General features: G+C 37.4%; 1 protein-coding gene across 3 annotated transcripts in view; it reads left to right on the forward strand.

Moving 5' to 3' along the window:
• sec24b (SEC24 homolog B, COPII coat complex component) overlaps positions 1 to 18,009 on the forward strand; it is a 29,583-nt gene that overhangs the window by 842 nt on the left and 10,732 nt on the right. Inside the window, exons 2-14 of one of the 3 annotated variants that reach the window (XM_008421167.1) lie at positions 2,823 to 3,485; positions 3,920 to 4,087; positions 7,083 to 7,220; positions 12,170 to 12,253; positions 13,745 to 13,908; positions 13,981 to 14,165; positions 14,248 to 14,350; positions 14,829 to 14,955; positions 15,049 to 15,158; positions 15,293 to 15,405; positions 16,170 to 16,288; positions 17,123 to 17,178; positions 17,285 to 17,491. In XM_008421167.1, coding sequence (XP_008419389.1) covers positions 2,823 to 3,485; positions 3,920 to 4,087; positions 7,083 to 7,220; positions 12,170 to 12,253; positions 13,745 to 13,908; positions 13,981 to 14,165; positions 14,248 to 14,350; positions 14,829 to 14,955; positions 15,049 to 15,158; positions 15,293 to 15,405; positions 16,170 to 16,288; positions 17,123 to 17,178; positions 17,285 to 17,491 — 2,237 coding nt within the window. The remainder of the gene's footprint in view (positions 1 to 2,822; positions 3,486 to 3,919; positions 4,088 to 7,082; positions 7,221 to 12,169; positions 12,254 to 13,744; positions 13,909 to 13,980; positions 14,166 to 14,247; positions 14,351 to 14,828; positions 14,956 to 15,048; positions 15,159 to 15,292; positions 15,406 to 16,169; positions 16,289 to 17,122; positions 17,179 to 17,284; positions 17,492 to 18,009) is intronic. The other 2 variants (XM_017307119.1, XM_017307120.1) reach the window with 2 other exon arrangements.

Below are 18,009 nucleotides of genomic sequence, written 5' to 3' on the forward strand. Positions count from 1 at the left end.
AAGAGGAAACCATTTTTTTTATTTGTGAGAAGTGATGATTTCATCTCGCGGTAAAGCTAAGTGCTAAGACCTGCTAGCTCGAAGCTAATGCAGTCCAATGGAGATAACGGGGTTAAAGTTAGCCAAGTGTTAGCAAGTGAGACAGATTGTGCGCAATCATTTCACTCTTAATAGCAAAAGTCCCCAAAACAACTATTAATTTAAAATTGCACGACTAGGTTTTACTTTTATTTTTATGTTGTCTGATGAATGCGTATTTAAAATGCGACAAGCCCTGAGTGTTGATGTGATTTATTATATATATAAATGTTTAGCAGATAAAAGAAAATGAAGTAAAACTTTAGCTAATTTTAGAGATAAATCGCTTTGCTGTGTTTACAGATTATTGTCATTTAAAGTTTTCCTACCTAATCCGTAGGATGCTGTATGTACTTTAACTTTATGAATTCATCTTTTATTGCTAATCTGAAAGATAAAGAAAGTTTGATACTTTTGAGGCCAAATGATTTTTCTATTCCTTTTTCTGATAAAAGAATAAGCACTGCTACCCACAAGACTGTACAGTGACATTAGGTTTGCAGTTCTACAAATAACAAAGGTAGCAAAGTATGAAGAACCAAAAAATAGGTAAAGTATTAAATCTTAGAGGGCCTTACGTAAGATAAAACGGTGACAGATGGTGAAAGATCTGTGCCAGAGAAACAGGGATACTGTTCATAAATATGTCTGTATATAAACGGCTGTGTAACAACGTACATTTCTGTATATGATTGAGTTTTATAGGTTTACATTAGCTTGTTAACACTGTAAATATAGATGGGATTTGAAATGAGAGTATAAATCACGGCTATATATATATGCATAGTGCTGTAATTATCGTAAATTATAGTTGCAGTTTTAAGTATGGTTGAATTTAGTGTTTAGATCAGACTTGTTGGTGTGCAGCAGACTTTGTAAGATCTACATGGTGGTACTGATGTGTGCAGTCTGGTTGTTTCTTGAGGCGCTTTCAAGTGCTGCAACCTGAGTCCAGGTGATTTTATTTTATGTTTGTTCACTTGGGATGACAGTTGGAGTGCTTTCCTGTCTGCCTTAGTCTAGCTGAGGTACCATGATGATGAGACGCCGAGGGATGTGAGCGTACTCTCACTCACCTGCGAAAGGCTACCAACATCTCTTGTGGGATTCGGGGCTTTCCTCAGGGTTATTCAGAAATAAATCATCAATTTGGGCTGTTTTCCTCTGTGTTTGTGGTAGTCGCACTGCTGGTAGCATGATTCTGTGTAATCTGTCCCGTCTTTATCCTGCTGACTCTAACCAATCTGACAAAAGTTTGTTTCTGATTTTGGAAATTTCAGATGTTTTCAGGCAAAGACTCGGCACCAGTAAACATACCACAGATTTATCTAGAGTTTTCAACTGTAATTATTTAAGTTAACTCTTAACATCTTATGTTAATGTTTTATTTATTTTAGATTTAGATAATCAGTGAAATATTATGCCTAGCACAGACTTGTACACATGTAATTAGCCCATAACCGTAAAAAATAAAAAAATAAAAATTGCTGGACAATGAATTGCCCCAGAAGCTACTGCAATCAACAATAATATTGTCTTTTTTTAAAACCATTTTCATTCATGTAAGATCACATTCTCAAAGATCAATAAACTTTAAATTCTAATAAACATTTAACACAGGAACTGGAAGACATTTTAAATATCCAGAATAAATAAATGACACAACAGATAAGAAATAAAAGTGAATTATGAAGTCTTTGTTAAAAAAAAAAGTTGTTCTTCAGGAAAAAAGGGCTAGTTGTGACCAATGCACCTGACTGAAGACTTTTGTCATCCAGTTTTTGTTAGAAAGAGAGAAAAGAGAAAATGCTAAATCATGCAAATTAATTTTATTTAACTTGCCATAATTTATTATGCGATTAATAGATGTATTGCTTATATTAATAAGTTAAACCATTTAACTTTTAGAACAAGACTAGATTTAGTTTTTTAATATGAAAACTAAATCAAATTTGGAAACTTATGGCAACAGGAAGAAGCTGAACATGGCTACTGCTGCACTTGAAACCTCAATTTGATCGACAATTTAAATGTTTACTTGAAGGGTTTTCTATGTAATTATGTGAGTTTTTAATCTGTTTACATACACAACAACATCTGAAGCTAGTTGTTTAACATATTTCAGGGTGCTTTACATCATAAAACCATCATACAGTCACCAATTATAAAACAAAACATTAAATTTTGTCAAAGACCATAATCAAAATACACATAAAATAAATACTCTGTGTTCTGCTTACTATAAATTAAAAGTGACTCCAAACAGGTGGATTTTTAATATTGATTTAAAGAAACTGTTTCAGCAGTTTTGCAGTTTTATGGAAGTATAGAAATGCATAGAAGCTGAATGCTGCTTCTCCATGTTTAGTTCTGGTTCTGACCTCAGTGGTCTGAAAGGTTGATACAACAACAGCTTTTAATGTACTGTGGTGCTAAACCGTTCAGTGATTTATAAACTAAGAACAGTGTTTTAAAGTCTGCTCTCTGAGCTACAAGGAGCCCGTATACGGACTTTCCTTCTGGTTTCAGTGAGAATGTGGACAGCAGCCAATGCAACTAAATACCAACGCATGGAGGAGTTTCTCTAGATCTTGCTGAGTCATTAGTCATTTAATCCTAGAAATGTTCTTCAGGCGATAAAAGGCTGACTTTGTAACTGTCTTTATGTGACTCTGAAGGCTCATTCAGATTTCAGGCCTGAAAGGTAAACCACCTTTTTTGACGTCTGTTCTCTTTCTCTCCAGGTCCACTACCAACCCACCCATCCATGTACCCTCCTGCAGGTTACTATGGCGTCCCGCCTCCACAGCAGAGCTACCCCTCCATCCCCAACCACGCCACCTCCGCTCCCAGCAAAGCATCAATCACAAGCAGTGCCCACAGTCACAACTACTACCAAAACAACCACCAACAGCAGCAGCAGCAAACGCAACTCCCTCAGCATCAAGTAGCACCGTCTCCATACTCTGCTCCGCCGCCCTCTCAGCCGTACGCCACCCTCACATCTTTAGCACCTCCACCTTCAAATGCCCAGTTCAACCAACAGGCGTTCCAGCAGCAGCAGACACTCTACACCACTTCAGGGCCCTACTATGGTCAGCAATCATACAGAGCGTCTCCAGCACACCCCCGCCATCATCATCATCAGCAGCAGCGTCATCCTAGTATGGTTTCACCGCCAGCTGGCGCTCCCGTCTACCCAGATGTTTCATACCCATCTGCCCCAGCGAGCAGCCAGTATGCCCCCCACACTTCCTCCAACACCTCCACTCCTGGAGTCATGTCCACCCAGATGGGCGCGCCCTTGCATCAGTTCAGCGCTCTGCCTCCAGCCTCGACGGCGGCGCAGCCGGGGTACGGCACGGGGCATCAAACGACAGCGACCATGAATGGCAAAGGAAGCACAGGTATGCCAGGCAGAAAACTTCATCATGTGGGTTGTTGCCGTTTCTCTCTGCCAATTAACATGACACCATGGCAATATGGAAAAAACATATTTTTTATGAAGGTTACACACTGAGATTTAATATTTATTTTTTATTTACAATGCTAAAGTTTTTGGTTTTGCATATGCTCTCTAATTGCATGTGAACATTTACCATTTTTCAGATTTATTTTATTTTATTCACCAAATCTCTTTCAGTTCCTCCAGATTCAGGGCGTTTCACTTTGGATCAAATTGTGACCACTGATTGGTCAGTTGTTTCCAAACCCACTCAATTAATTGACAGATGGTGTCTTGCCAATTTCCGACTCCTATCTAATTCTAGTTTCCAAATCCTAATGGTTCTGCCTTAGATTAGTCATCCTATAACCATATTCTTTGTTTTTATGTGAGAAGCTGCAGTCCAAAACAACATCCACCAACACTATGACCAAAGCCATCAGGCCCCTCACAACTACAACTCCTACAGTGGGGTGACACAGAGCAGTGGAGGTGCGGATGGAGACCGCCCGCCCTCAGGAACCCCCTCCGCTTCAGTCCATTCCTCCCCAAGCCACCACCAAGGTAAATAAAGGCTTCTTTTTCTGTTTCATATTGAAAAATGGTAGACGTCTGCCTGTTTATTTACAAAAGTGCAAAGATGGAGCTTCACAAACAAGATGCATGTTTGTGTTTGAAGATCTTTTGCTCACTGACGGGATTACGTATCATTTCTTTATATCTTCTGGTAGGGCTGGGCAATAAATCGATTAATCTGATTTTTGGTGTTTTGAAGATTTAATTTGTTAAAATCAAGATTTTCTGATCTGGTCTAAAAAAATCGGAGACTTTATTTTATCGCTCAGCCCTATCTTATTTCTTTTAGCTGAGCTCTGACAGTGAAACCTGCGTTAAGCCAACGTGGAAACGTGTGTGAAAGGCTTAGATGATCACAGCTGCACTTTCAGTGCAGCACACATGTAATCTGCTGTGCACACCAAACGCTTTCAGACGTGCAGGTGTCTGAGCCTCAATGCAAATCTTTAGCGTCTGAAATGTGCTGCTAGTTTATTTATGTCTGATCCATGATTTTCTCTGCTGATACTATCAGTAGTACAGCAGAAAACCTGCACCAGTTGCACTTGTGTTGTCTTTTTTAGTTTCTGAAACCCCACCTGCACAGCCTCAGACTTTAGAAAGAGGGATGTTTATTTGCACAATCATTTCAGTTTGTTTCAGTACTGCAGTTTGTGTACAATCATGTACTTGAATATCAAATTGAGTTCTAGTTTTTAATACTTGATATACTTTTGTGTCTGGACCGTTCTTTATACTTAATGTTAGCTTGGTTCCACTATTGTTTTCTTCTGATTCAAACTATCAGCCTTAGAAAAGAAAATTGGATAAAAGGGTAAAGAATAACATGGGAGCCACCTGTTGACGTTTTCCTCTTGCTTGTGTTATATAAAGAAAACTAATAAATGTTTTTCATCTGTGGTTTTTGAAGTGTATTTTGCCTCATAATTGGGGAGGACCTCATTCTTCTGTCATTTTGCCGTTCTGTTAACTCTGGTTTTGTTGGGCTGGACATTAAATCATTAATAACTAGAGATGTGCCGATCAGGTTTTTTCCTGCCGATACCGATCACCCATGAGGGCCGATCACCGATACCGATCACATAATTATTATTATTATTTTATTTTTTTTATCATAAACACTACTGGGTACATTATGTGGAAAAAGGAACCATGAATTCACCTTAATTTAGACAAAAACTTGTTTTTAATAACTTTTTCCAAGAAGAAAACAAACAAAACAGGCATTCTGCAAATTGTACTGCTATTGGTAATACTATCTTTAACAGACTGATAACACATGAAGGCTCTGAAGAGGCTAAATAATGCAAAGAGCCAAAATAAAACCTCTCAATATTGCCAAAAACATTTAAGTATAAAACTTAACATTCAAAGGCAAATACAGGATCCATTACAATAAATAATCCTGAGTTACTGAATGAAAACTTCCTGATAGCATGGCGGCTAGCTGATTACTGCTAGTTCTGAGTGGCTGTTTCTGACTGAGCGGAGTAATTATGCAGAGCAGAGAGGAGATCAATTACTTTTTTAGAGATTATCTGTCTCATGTTGGGACAGCGAAAGTTTTAATACGTCTGTAAAATGTATTTTTTTAGGTTAGATGCTGCAGCTTTAAGCAGAGGTTCGGTGTGAGAGTCACTACCAGGTGGAGCAGAAGCGGCGCTCCGTCTGTGAAATATTACTACCTGTAGCGTAGCAGCGGTTCAACAGCGAGAGCAGAACCAGCGTCTTACATCGCAGCTCGAAGACTTAAATAATTTTGCTGGTTATTTGTTTAGCTTTCTGACCGTCATGCTAATCCGGGTGAGTGTTTGTAGCTGTGCGCTGCTTTACCTGCTATCTGATCCTCATTGTGTCTTTTTTACTGCAGTGAGCTTCGATGTAGCCAAACTCCGTCAAGTATGGCATTGTTTTTATGCCATATTAGATTCGTTGTGTTGATGCATTTTGACCTGCTTCAATTTTCCGCTGCAACACACAAACTTCCCCATTCACTCAGTGCGTTATAGTTCCACATCACTTAGGATTTGTTGCTGCACGTTTGCGCAGAGTGAAGGAAAGAGGAGACCAGCTGCACAGGCAGGCGGAGAAATGAGAAGCAGGTGATCCGGTTTGTGTGATCGGCAACAAGAGACCGTGATCGGCGATCACCGATCATACACTTTTTCACGGAAGTCGGCCGATTATGATGGGTGGCCAATCGATCGACACACCTCTATTAATAATATATATTCCAATAGACACATGATCATTATCAATAGATACTACATCAGAAAGAATATTAAATAAATAGACTATTCACTGAACTTTGATCCTTACCAGAACAACATTCTGGGGGATGTGGGTTAAAAAATAAAAAAGATCAGTGGAATCAACAGATTTTTCACATTCTTTGGTTACCTAGCAACTCACTTTCTTAGGTTACCTAGCAACAACTTGCAGAGTAACTGCCGCAGCAGCAGTTGAATTTTTCAGTCCCTTATAACTGCTGAAAAACAAAAAACGCTATGGACCGAAAACTTTAGATAAAACAGAAAAACTCACGCCATAAGTTTGGAATTATTTCAGATATTTGAAACAAATAAACTTATCAATAATTATGAATATCGACTGATGTGAAATGCTTTTACGGTAATTTTTTCTGCCGTATTGTCCAGCCCTAGATGTAAGCAAAAAAGTCGACTACAGTTTGTTTTAGAAATTCTTAGATCATATTATTTAGAAAAAAAACAACAGTGAATGGTTTAGGGTTTTAATTCTTCTAAAGGTAAGAGCAGTTTTGTTCCATACTGAAGGAAAACAGACTGAAGGAAAAAGCAGATTGTTTTCCTAAGCATTACACACACACACACACACACACACACACACACACACGCACACACACACACACACACACACACACACTCCGAGCCCCTCTGCTGTTAGTCGCTCAGTCAGTCCTGATAGTTTTCTGATGATCCTCTCCCGATCCCCCTTCCAACAGGCCTGCGGTACGGATATGTTGCTAATAGTGGAGCTAGCTCAGCCTCTGCCACCACCTCAGGCGCAGCTGCAGCCCCCTCGTCATCCAGCACTGATGATGATGAGGAGGAGGAGGAGGAGGATGAGGATGAGGAAGCAGGTCTGCTTTAGCTTTTACCTCCAAACTTCACCCCTCTCCCATCTGTTTCTGCTTTCTTCATCCCCATAGACTCATGCAGCTCCTTTAAGCATCACCATTCCCTGAAATGTCCTGTCCTGTACACGGTTCTGTTCCTCTGTTGAGTAAATTGTCTTTTACAAGCAAATCCTCTTTAATCAGTTTACTGACTAATCAGATTCCTCCTTCTTCGTCTAAATCAACAGTTCTCATACTGTATGCAGATTTATTCTTTGAAATATAATTTTTATGTTGCTTGTCTTGTTTTTCCTTTTAGAAAGGTCACAAAAAATGTAAAATCTGTCATTTTGATGCTGTTGGGATGTAAAGATTTAGATTGGGTTGATAATGAATCATTTATTGTAATAATGGTCAACTAATTTAGTAATCGATTGTTAAGTGGAGTTCTGACTTCAAAAAGGTTTTTTGCTGAAAGAAAAACACTCAGAACAGAAATTAAGCCAAAATTGTGAAAAAATCTACATTTTGCATTTAAGATATAAAAAAAAATTCTGCAAATATGTTTAGCCCAGATCTCCTGAAGTGATAGTTTTAGCTTTAGCTTAACCTGATTTAAATTCTGTAAAAATTACAGATGTATAAAAATATCAAACGAATGATCAAGCACACACTAAAGGAATGATAGTACAATTAGGCTATAAAATATGTTTTCTTATTTTAAAAAGGAAGTGAATTATTTATTTACTTTTAATCTATTTCTAACCTTGTATAAAAAGGCTTAAGACGTTAGTTGAAAAACAAAGACTAAAATAATTAGTTGTAGCGCTGGACAAAATAGGTTCAACTTTGTTTTTGTTCTTTAAATTTTTTTTCCTAACACTCCATCGTGAAAAACTAATTATTTAGTCTATTAGTGTTTTCAGTGAGCTGTAGTCATGAGCTGCATCGTGTTGCATTACGTATGCAGAATGTTTACAGCTTATAGGCAACAGTTGACCTCTGACCTAACAGTGTTTTGCATCATTCATGGTCAACTGGAAACCGCGGTTTAAATGCTGCTGCTGCTACAGCAATCTGTCATTTTCATGTTTTCCATTTATGCTCAAATGTCATTTATGTACTTGGATTTGAAATGCAAACAAATTAACTTGTGTTAGAAGTGAGTCGATAGTTTTTCTGTAATTTCCATAATGTTGTGTATTTGCATTGTTTTCCAGAACTGAGTCATACAAAAATATGTTGCTTTTTTTTTTAAAGGAATAAGAAAGTGTCAGATTTTTATTCTTGTGCTTGAGTTGACCTAGATTATTAATGATTTTCTCAATATTTGATTTTCAAAATCTCTTACTTTTATATATTTTCCTGTTTACATAATATTTAATCTGAAATCCTCTAGACTGCAAATCCTAAAATCAGTACCAACCTATAATATTTAAGAAATACGGTTTGTGCATGTGAGGGATGTAAATGGTGCGGTTAGTCGGTCTTCCTGGTGTTCTGCCTGTAACGACTCCTCTGGAGCTTTATCAGCCAGAGGTTAACATGTGTTTAAATATAGCCTGTCTTGTTTACTGACTGTCTTGTTCCTCACTGGAGAGTCTGGTTAGCAGACGTTAGCATGTCCCTTAATAAAAAGCGAAGCTTGTTTTAGCTTCCCGTTTGTCCCCAGTGATTTCCTCAGATCCTCTCAGTGCAACACGCTTTGGGTCTTTATGCAAAACATCGATTTGTCTCTCTAAATTAAGCTAAGCAGACAGGAAAATATTCTACCATAGCAATCTGTTGTTTACACAATTATAATATTTTTTATTTTAAAACAGCTCTCAGCAGAAAATATTGAAATTGTTGTTTTGTGCTAAATTATACAGAAAATAATTTGTCTTTATTTTGAGGGAGTTTAGACAACTTGTTTTGGACAAAGTTGGCACTAATTATATAAACATGATCTAGTATTCTTTTTGTTTTGTTTGCTAAAATAGTTTAAGTTTGTAAAATAAAATCCATTCAGTAATGTTTCTATGAACTTTTGGTTGGAAAGTTAACTTCTCTAAAGTTGTTCAAACATTGACTCTTGTTTGTCAATGTTTGACAATTTAAAAAAATTAAAACGTAATTGACTTCCTAAAATAATGAAGCAAGTCAATGTTTTTTCTACAACAGTTTTTTTTGTAAAGCTGCTGAAGACGATAAAAAAAAAACGTGTCAGGGGACTGGATCCAGATGTGCCAATACTTTTCAGAAAAGAAAAACACTATTACTAACCTCCCTCTTTACAATATTGCATTATTTCCTGTTGATCTACTACATAAAATCCTAACAAAATACGTTGTAGGTTGAGTTTGCGATGGAAAGAAAATAACGTGGATTTTCTTGATGTTAAAAACCAAATCCAGCGTTTCTTTGTTTGCTAAATCTGTATAATCTAAAAAATAAATCTTATTTTTTTTTATTAGTCTATACTGCTTTAGCACATGTTGCTTCCTGCGGTGCAGATTCTGTGAATCATTCTTCTCAGCACTGACTGTAGATAATCCGATTAGTGTGACTTTTAGAAGCACATTGAAACACTTTGAATAGTTTTTATCATGAATAATCTGTGATGCTGCATGAGAAGAGATTTGCCACTGAGCTGAACGTTGTAGGAAGAGGTGTAACAAGTGTCTCTGAGAATGCCTAGCTGTCCGCCTCTCTCAGAGCTCATAATCCCGGCGTCTGCTGCTCAGATTTACTGCTAGATAATTGGATCCGGTTCTGTCCAATGAGCTCCCAGCATCAGGCTTGCTGTGTGTTGGTTTGCTGCTGATCTCTCCCTTTGACCCACATGGATTAATGGCTCCATTCAAATATTCTGTCCACCTAATCCTTATGGAAATCCTGCCCAGAGTTGGACATGCGTTGGGGAAACGTGTGTACTCTGTTTGCACTCAATAAAATTATATTTGAGCATTTTTGTCCTCTATAAATATTAAAGTGGAGGACAAAAAGAAAAGGAATTTACAGTTAAAATTCCTGGTAAACAAGGTAGGATCAATCCGTTTTACTTTTGGCAAAATATTCATATATTTAGTACTTAGCATGCTGAACAATATTAAATCATGAAAAAACATATACACTTGCTTTCTCTACATCATGAGCTTTTTAACTCATGAACATTTTACTGTAAGTGTTTGAACAGTGCCATCAGGAGGAGATTTGTTAATTTAATATATTTTGCACACTGTAACACTGTGTTTTTGTTCATCTGAAGCAACATGTTATTTTTAGAGACAACGTTTCACACTGTGCCCTAATGTGAAGTTTGTATTTGTAGCGAGAGGGCAGAAAAAAAGTTTAAATTTAGGTTTTGTTGGGACAAATTTTTGAAAAACATCAGCAATATGATCAGTTTTATAAGTTTGGATCATACATTTTGAAGGGCTGGGAGTTTAACATGTTAATTTTGATTAATTAATCACCTATATAATTCCACATATAATTAATCAAATTAATAACATTTTAATGTAAATAATCACCTCTATTTAATTTATTACACACAAAAGTTCCAGCAGGAACCTTTCTATTCATTTGTTTCCGGTACGCCTGTAAATCTGATGCACAAGCGACATCCGCAAACAGCTGAACGGACATAACAGGACTTTGCATCAATCTGGTGGTTGAATAGCCTGAATAACAAATTAAAAACAATAAATATATAATAGATATATTTGTAACTTTAGGCTTTTCAATTAAAATGTGAAAAATTACTTACAAACGCTTCAATTAACTTGATAAAAAAAATTATAATAAGGCTCATAACTAAAATTTGATTGGATTAAGAACTTTGTCTGATTTTTCTGTTTGTTCATCCAGAAAAATGACTTCATCATCACTACAAACTGCATAAAAAGCCCTGGTTGTCTAATCCACGTCCATGTTTCATCTAATTACTTTAATTCAGTTAAATTAATCTACTACCAACTCACAACAAACATAATCTGAAGACATTCTTCAACACAGAAACAGGTTCAGTTCACATCCAGAAAATGAATAACGGGATTCAGAAAAGTTCAGAAACACACAAAAAATAAAAAAAATAAGAAAAAATTAAATGACACCACTTACTCCATATACATTTAAATGATCAGTGTAAAGCCTTTCTGTAAAATAACAACGCAAATAGAGGTTTGATTTTGATTCTTCTGTCTAAAATCGGCCTCTAATTGTGATTTTATATATATATATATATATATATATATATATATATATATATATATATATATATATATATATATACATAAGCCAATCAGAAACTCTCGTCTGCGGTCACTAGGCGGAGTTTGTCTATGATGAGTCAAACTCGCTGCGGATTCTTATTTTTCAGTTTTTTAAAGAGATTAAACCATAAAAAATGGTGTGTCGCTAAAAAGAATCTTTAACGTTTTTGTTTTTCAGTTCTGTATTTATTAGCCGTTTTTAGCACTTTAAAAGGATTAATGTGGTTTTCTGAGTGTGGCAGAGTTCTGGTGATGGTAGAAACCTCTGTTTCTGTCTCTCTCTCTCTACTTTACGTTTTTCCAATCCTCTGAAGCCTCTGCTTCCCACGAAACAACATCAGCACAACGACTCCTTCAGGATTTAAACACAGGCTTTCATGTTTGCTTCAAGCTGCTCCTCTCACTCTGTTCCTCAGAGGCCTGAGGGAGTTAAAGTATTACATTCACCAAACAAAAATCCACACTTTGATTTCTTTGATTTTCCTCTTTTGCTTCCCATTGACTTATTTTTATTTATCTCTACCTTCTACTGACACTTGAAGCTCTTCTTTAATGTTCTCTCAACATGAATTTAATGTCTTGTTTTAACCGTGTTTGTTGTTTCTTTGTTCTCTTTCACCCCAGTACTCTTGGTCCCTCCTGGATGATATATATATATATATATATATATAAATGTTTTAAATCCTTCCTGCCTGTTTTTTTTTTTGTCTCTCTCAGGTGGCGACACTTCCTCCTCCAGTACCGGCAGCGCCTCTCCAGTTCCCAACAACTATGATTCCCTCGAAGGCGGCAGCTATCCAGGTATATCATCACCACAAACTGCATTTCCATTGACTTTAAAATTACACAAATTGGAATTGTGAAAGTAAGTTTGCTTAATGAAAACACGCCAATGTAGGAAAAAACATTTTTTTTTTTTTTTTTACTGGAGTGAAGTGATTTTTCAGCTTCATTTAAATAATTTTATTATTACACAAAACTGAAATGGAAACTTTGTTTTGCATCAAACGAGTCACATGATCAACAACCAGCAAGGAGATGGCAGGAAGTTGTGGGAGAATGATGGTGCGGCGTGTTTTTAGTGATTTATTGTGAGAACAAAGTTAATTTCTTGTTTAATGGAAACATCACAAATAAAAGATTGTTTTTTTCCCCCCAACATTAGCAAAATTGACACAGTTTTATGCATTTTTACAGACAAAATGAATACAAAAACTAAAAACTGGAGAATACACAATTTATTATTATTATTATTAAATATAATTTCAGATTTTTGTATGATTTTTGTCCATGTTTACTACAGGTTAACCTTCTAAGCTTGTTAGGGATGCCAATATTTACTAGTGATATTAAACAAATTGAATTTGGAATAAACTTACAGAAAACTACAAAGCAGCCGAAACACTGAGTTCCTTTAAATAAAGGCTTAAAACTCACCTGTTTAGAGTTGCCTTTGATTAATAGGGAGTCAAACATTGATCAACATGTTTAACATTTGACAGAATGGAATGTTTGTTTCATAATTGATGACTGTGTTATTTTAAGATGCACTTTGAATTTCCTTTTTACTGAAATACACTATAAAAATGAACTTGAGTTAATACTGCTGTTATGACAGCATTCATCAATATTTTATTTCATTTTATTTGATCGAATAATTGACAGATTGCTTGATTATTAAAATAATTGTTTACAACAGCCCTAATGTTGAGTAGTCGTAAAAGAGGAGATTGAATGAGTTACACTTTTTAAATTAAATTAAACATCCTACCTTCTGATGGGTATTTTTCTCGAACCTTCATTAAAAGAACCACAGACAACGTATATGAATTTTATGACCAAGCTTTTGCAAAAGGAGAAGACTCGGCAAACTGCTCCTCCAAGCCGTTCACTGAGCGTCTGAAGCCCTTTGGTTACAGCTTGTCTTTTATTATCAAGCAGAAACAGGGAGGATAGGTAAGAGACAATTTATTACTGCACACAGGCAGTTTCTAAAATAGGGAGTATTCCGGTTGATAAGAAGGCACCTGTGAAAACGTAATTTAAGGTCTGGGAAACACACAGTTAACTTTTTCACATGAAAGCACAGGCAGATGGGGCCTCCAGGTCACACAGAAGAAAGAACACTTTAAATCGAACATTAGACTGAATATGAACTAAAGTAATAACAAAATGATAATACCAAAAAATCTCTAACACCTTCCTAAAGTGGCATAGTTAAAGTAAAATACCCAAACACTGAAACGTTCCTGTTTTAATGATGATATCGATGCTGAAATGTCTTTTGCACAGATTCCATGCCGCCCTCCAACAACATGACCAATCAGGCTCCGCCCTTTGGTAGCTATGGTTACCACGGCATGCAGTCAGCCTATCAGCATGGACAAGCCCCTCGCCCCGATGCTTCCCCGTCCCACAGCGTGTACAGTCAGCCGGGATACCAGCAGTACTCCCAGGTGACAGAACAGAGCCTCTGTGCAGAGAGAAACTTTTTATTTTTTGTTTTCTAACCGTTTCTTCTTCTGCAGCCATTCCCCAACCTGTCCCAGCTCTCTGCCGCTCTGGGCGGGTTGAGCGGCGTCCCAGAGCTGGAGATGGAGGCCCTCAGGCCGGTCAACCTGCTGCAGGAGAGGAACCTGCTCCCTTCCAGGCCCTTGGAGGCTCCTGAGCCGAACCTCAGCCCCGATCTGAAGAAGGTCAACTGCTGCCCACAGTAAGTTGGTCACCCGCCTTCATCGTTCAACACTTCTTCTTCTGATTATACTGACGGTCTGTTCTTCTGCTCTTCTCTCCAGGACATTCAGGTGCACCTTGACGAGCATCCCTCAGACCCAGGCGCTACTCAACAAGGCCCGCCTCCCTCTGGGCCTCCTCCTTCACCCCTTCAGAGATTTACAGGTAGCAGCTCTTACTCAGAGCTGGGAAGTAATTAGTTACATTTACCTGAGTAACTTTTTTGAGAAAATGTTCTTTTTACTTTTTACTTTTTATTTATTACGAAGTATTGCTACTCTTACTGTAGCAATACTGTAGCGTTACTGGATTTTCTACCCACTGAATGAAAAACAAAGACATTTTAATCAAAAATTCACCAGACACACACACACCTACTCTTTTTGTTAAAGTTTTATAGTGAAAGAAACTGATTTGCAAAAATTTTTCTTTTGCCTGAAACAAATGAATGAATCAAAGAACAGTCCAAGTACGCATTCATCCACGTTTCGTTGGACGTGGAAATAAAAGCCTGTTTTGGTCGTCTGTTCACGCAGAAACAAAGGAATGTTTTTCTAAAAGATACAAAATGGAGAAAACAAGTAAAGAGGCCAGTACTCGAGCAGAAGGGTGAGTTTAACCCTTTCCCTGCTCCTCTCTGCAGCAGCTCCCAGTGATCACGTCCAACACGATAGTGCGGTGTCGCTCGTGTCGGACGTACATCAACCCGTTCGTCACCTTCCTGGACCAGCGCAGGTGGAAGTGTAACCTCTGTTATCGAGTCAACGATGGTAGGAAACTGTTAGGTGCTGACTTCTTCATCCTTTTATATGATTTAATTAAAATCTAAGACTTTTCTTCTTTTTTTTTTCCGTCTTGTTTAGTTCCAGATGAGTTTATGTACAACCCAGTAACGAGGTCATATGGAGAGCCTCACAAAAGGCCAGAGGTCCAAAACTCAACGGTGGAGTTCATCGCTTCCTCAGACTACATGGTAAAATTCTCCACGACTTTCTGTTGTTGCAATGTGATTGTTTGTCCACTAGAGGGAGGTGTTGTATTTTTCTTTAAATAGGATCTAAGCTTTTGAGGCAACAGCTTACTTTCTGTCTCTGTCCCTGGTGTCAGCTGCGACCCCCACAGCCGGCGGTCTACCTGTTTGTGCTCGACGTGTCTCACAACGCCGTGGAGGCAGGATACCTGAAGTACTTCTGTGAATCACTTCTGGAGAACCTGGACAAGTGAGTTTGGACAACTAAATGAGATCATAGTTTGGAAACTGCATTTTGCTTTGACTCAGGTTATTTTTGTGTTCTGTTAAAAACATCACATTGGGGTGTTTTCCCATTTCATAGTCCGGTACTTTCTTGTTCAATTGGAGATAAAAATAGCAACATTTGTTACGTTTTCAGCTGGTGCAGTTTGCTTTTACACTGCACTGAGTCAAATGAGCCAAAACCTGTTCCCCTCCTCGCCAGTGGTGGCACTGCACCAAGAACCACTCAAGGAAACGACACAAAAACTGAAGAAGACACTGTGCACAACTTCCTTTTTCACAGAACATAAACAGAAACAGAGTGGCATTCCAGTTTAGCGAATGCCACTCGTTCTCTTTTGTCTTTATTTGAAGATAATGAGCTATTTCTCCAGCTAGCGCTCTCACACTTTTATTTTGGTTTTAGTTACCCAGAATTCCCTGCACTTTAGTCTACTTTCTGCTTTTGCTTTTGCCAGGCGTTCACATATGCATTCGAGTTCACTTCAGCCGAACCGAGACCAAACTAAAGTTTGGTTTTTGGTCCACATCAGAGTTTAACTATGTATTCACTCCTCCTCAAACAAACTGAACTTTCTGGGCAAACGAACCCAAGTTCGACTAAAGCGGATTAAACATGGCCGGTGTGAACACACCCTTAGCTCTTATTGGAGGCTTTTTCCTCAACGTTTGTTTTGTTGACGTTTTCCCGCCTAAACGATCACAGATGGAGGCTGTTTTGCGTTTCAGGTTGCCAGGAGACGGGCGCACCAAGGTGGGCTTCCTCACCTTTGACAACACCGTCCATTTTTACAACCTCCAGGAGGGACTGTCTCAGCCACAGATGCTGGTGGTGTCGGACATCGATGGTACGTCTCTTCACTCCCATTAGAAAAGGATCATGGAGAAACTCTGTTTTAACCACTGGTTGGTTTTGTGTAATTACTGCAAATAACTGTGTTTATTTCTAAAAGATTGGTAATGATTTTATTTGACTTGATCAGAAAACTGTGTGTTGAATTTAGTGAATTAAAGACCAAACGTTTCATACTTTTAATGCTTAAATAATTATTTATGTAACAATTTCATTAAAGTTGTAAATATATATATTAAATATTTTAGATATATATTAAAATAATTAATTATATATTAATTTATGTTACAAATAAATGTATACATAGTCCAAGACTTTTATAAAATTCTGAACTGATAATTGCATCAAAGTGTATTCATCATGTTAAAATAATCAGATAAAAAAAAAAAAAAGTATTTTTAAATCCTATGTTCCATCAGATCTGAATTTTTTTTTTTTTTACCTTTTATAAAACTAACTGGGCGTTGCTAATAGCTTCTAACAAGGTGATTGGTCTGCATTTTTCTGACTTATTTATCAATTTGAAGCCATTTTCACCCATTTTACATCCATTTTTATGATTAATCTTTAATGTTTTTCTGTTATTCCATCTGTTTAAAGTATTTACATTTATTGTAGATTTCCAGACTTTTTTTTTTCATGGACAGAAGAAAAATGACTCCTTTTCTGGAATTTAAATTGTATCATACAGTTTGAGTTAAAAGCTAAATTTCTCCTGGAAAAAGGAAAGTGAGATCCAAGATTTGATTTAAGGAGAAGTTATAAGATTTCCAGATGCTATTTTGTGTAAAACTCTTTTCTTTTAATGTCACTATAACTGTTTTTGCAGATGTTTTTATACCGTCACATGACAGTCTGATGGTGAACCTAAAGGAGAGTAAAGAGGTACTTATCTTCGTTTTTCCTTCTAGCAGTGGTGTAAAACATATGAACATTTTGACTAAATTTCACGCCACGTGTGAGGATGTTAAAATTGATTTTCCTTCCTCAGCTTGTGAAGGAGCTGTTGACGTCGCTGCCGGCCATGTTCAGCCAGAGCAGAGAGACGCACAGCGCTCTAGGTCCCGCCTTACAGGCCGCCTTCAAGCTCATGTCGCCCACCGGCGGTCGCGTCACGCTGTTCCAGACTCAGCTTCCGACTCTGGGAGCAGGGAAGCTGCAGTCAAGAGAAGATCCGAACCAGCGTTCCAGCACCAAGGTTCGTGGATTTTGATTATGGGAGATTTTGGAAACGTTTCTGGGACCAAAGGATTTGATGCGGTGGAGAGTCTGGCAACATTTGGAGGAACAACTGAATGACCTTAATGAAGGCTGCATTAATCTACTTATGAAGCGGTTTACTAGTTAGCACTTCAAGTGTGACTGGAGACTTCACCAAAGATTTTGGATCCTGTCAGTTTTGGCTGAAAACATTTTTTACATCCAAAATGGCTTTGTCCTTCCATTACAAATGTGTGCAAAACTACGCCAGTATTCTGCTAATGTAAAAAAAAAAAAAAAAAAGAACACATAATTTAAATAAGAGTCTTTATTAAAAGCATGTGATTAAATCACTAAAAAAACATGCTGCGTCATGATAGTACAGCTGCTTCCTGTTGTCGTCTTCTTCATGGTTTGCGCAGTGGCAACATCTGGTTTGTAATACAAAAAAATGTGAAACCTCATCCCACCGACAAAACTTTTTAACTTTTTATCAAAACCTTTTTCAAAATTGGG

This window comes from Poecilia reticulata, linkage group LG10, assembly GCF_000633615.1.
Source record: "Poecilia reticulata strain Guanapo linkage group LG10, Guppy_female_1.0+MT, whole genome shotgun sequence".
NCBI lineage: Eukaryota > Metazoa > Chordata > Actinopteri > Cyprinodontiformes > Poeciliidae > Poecilia > Poecilia reticulata.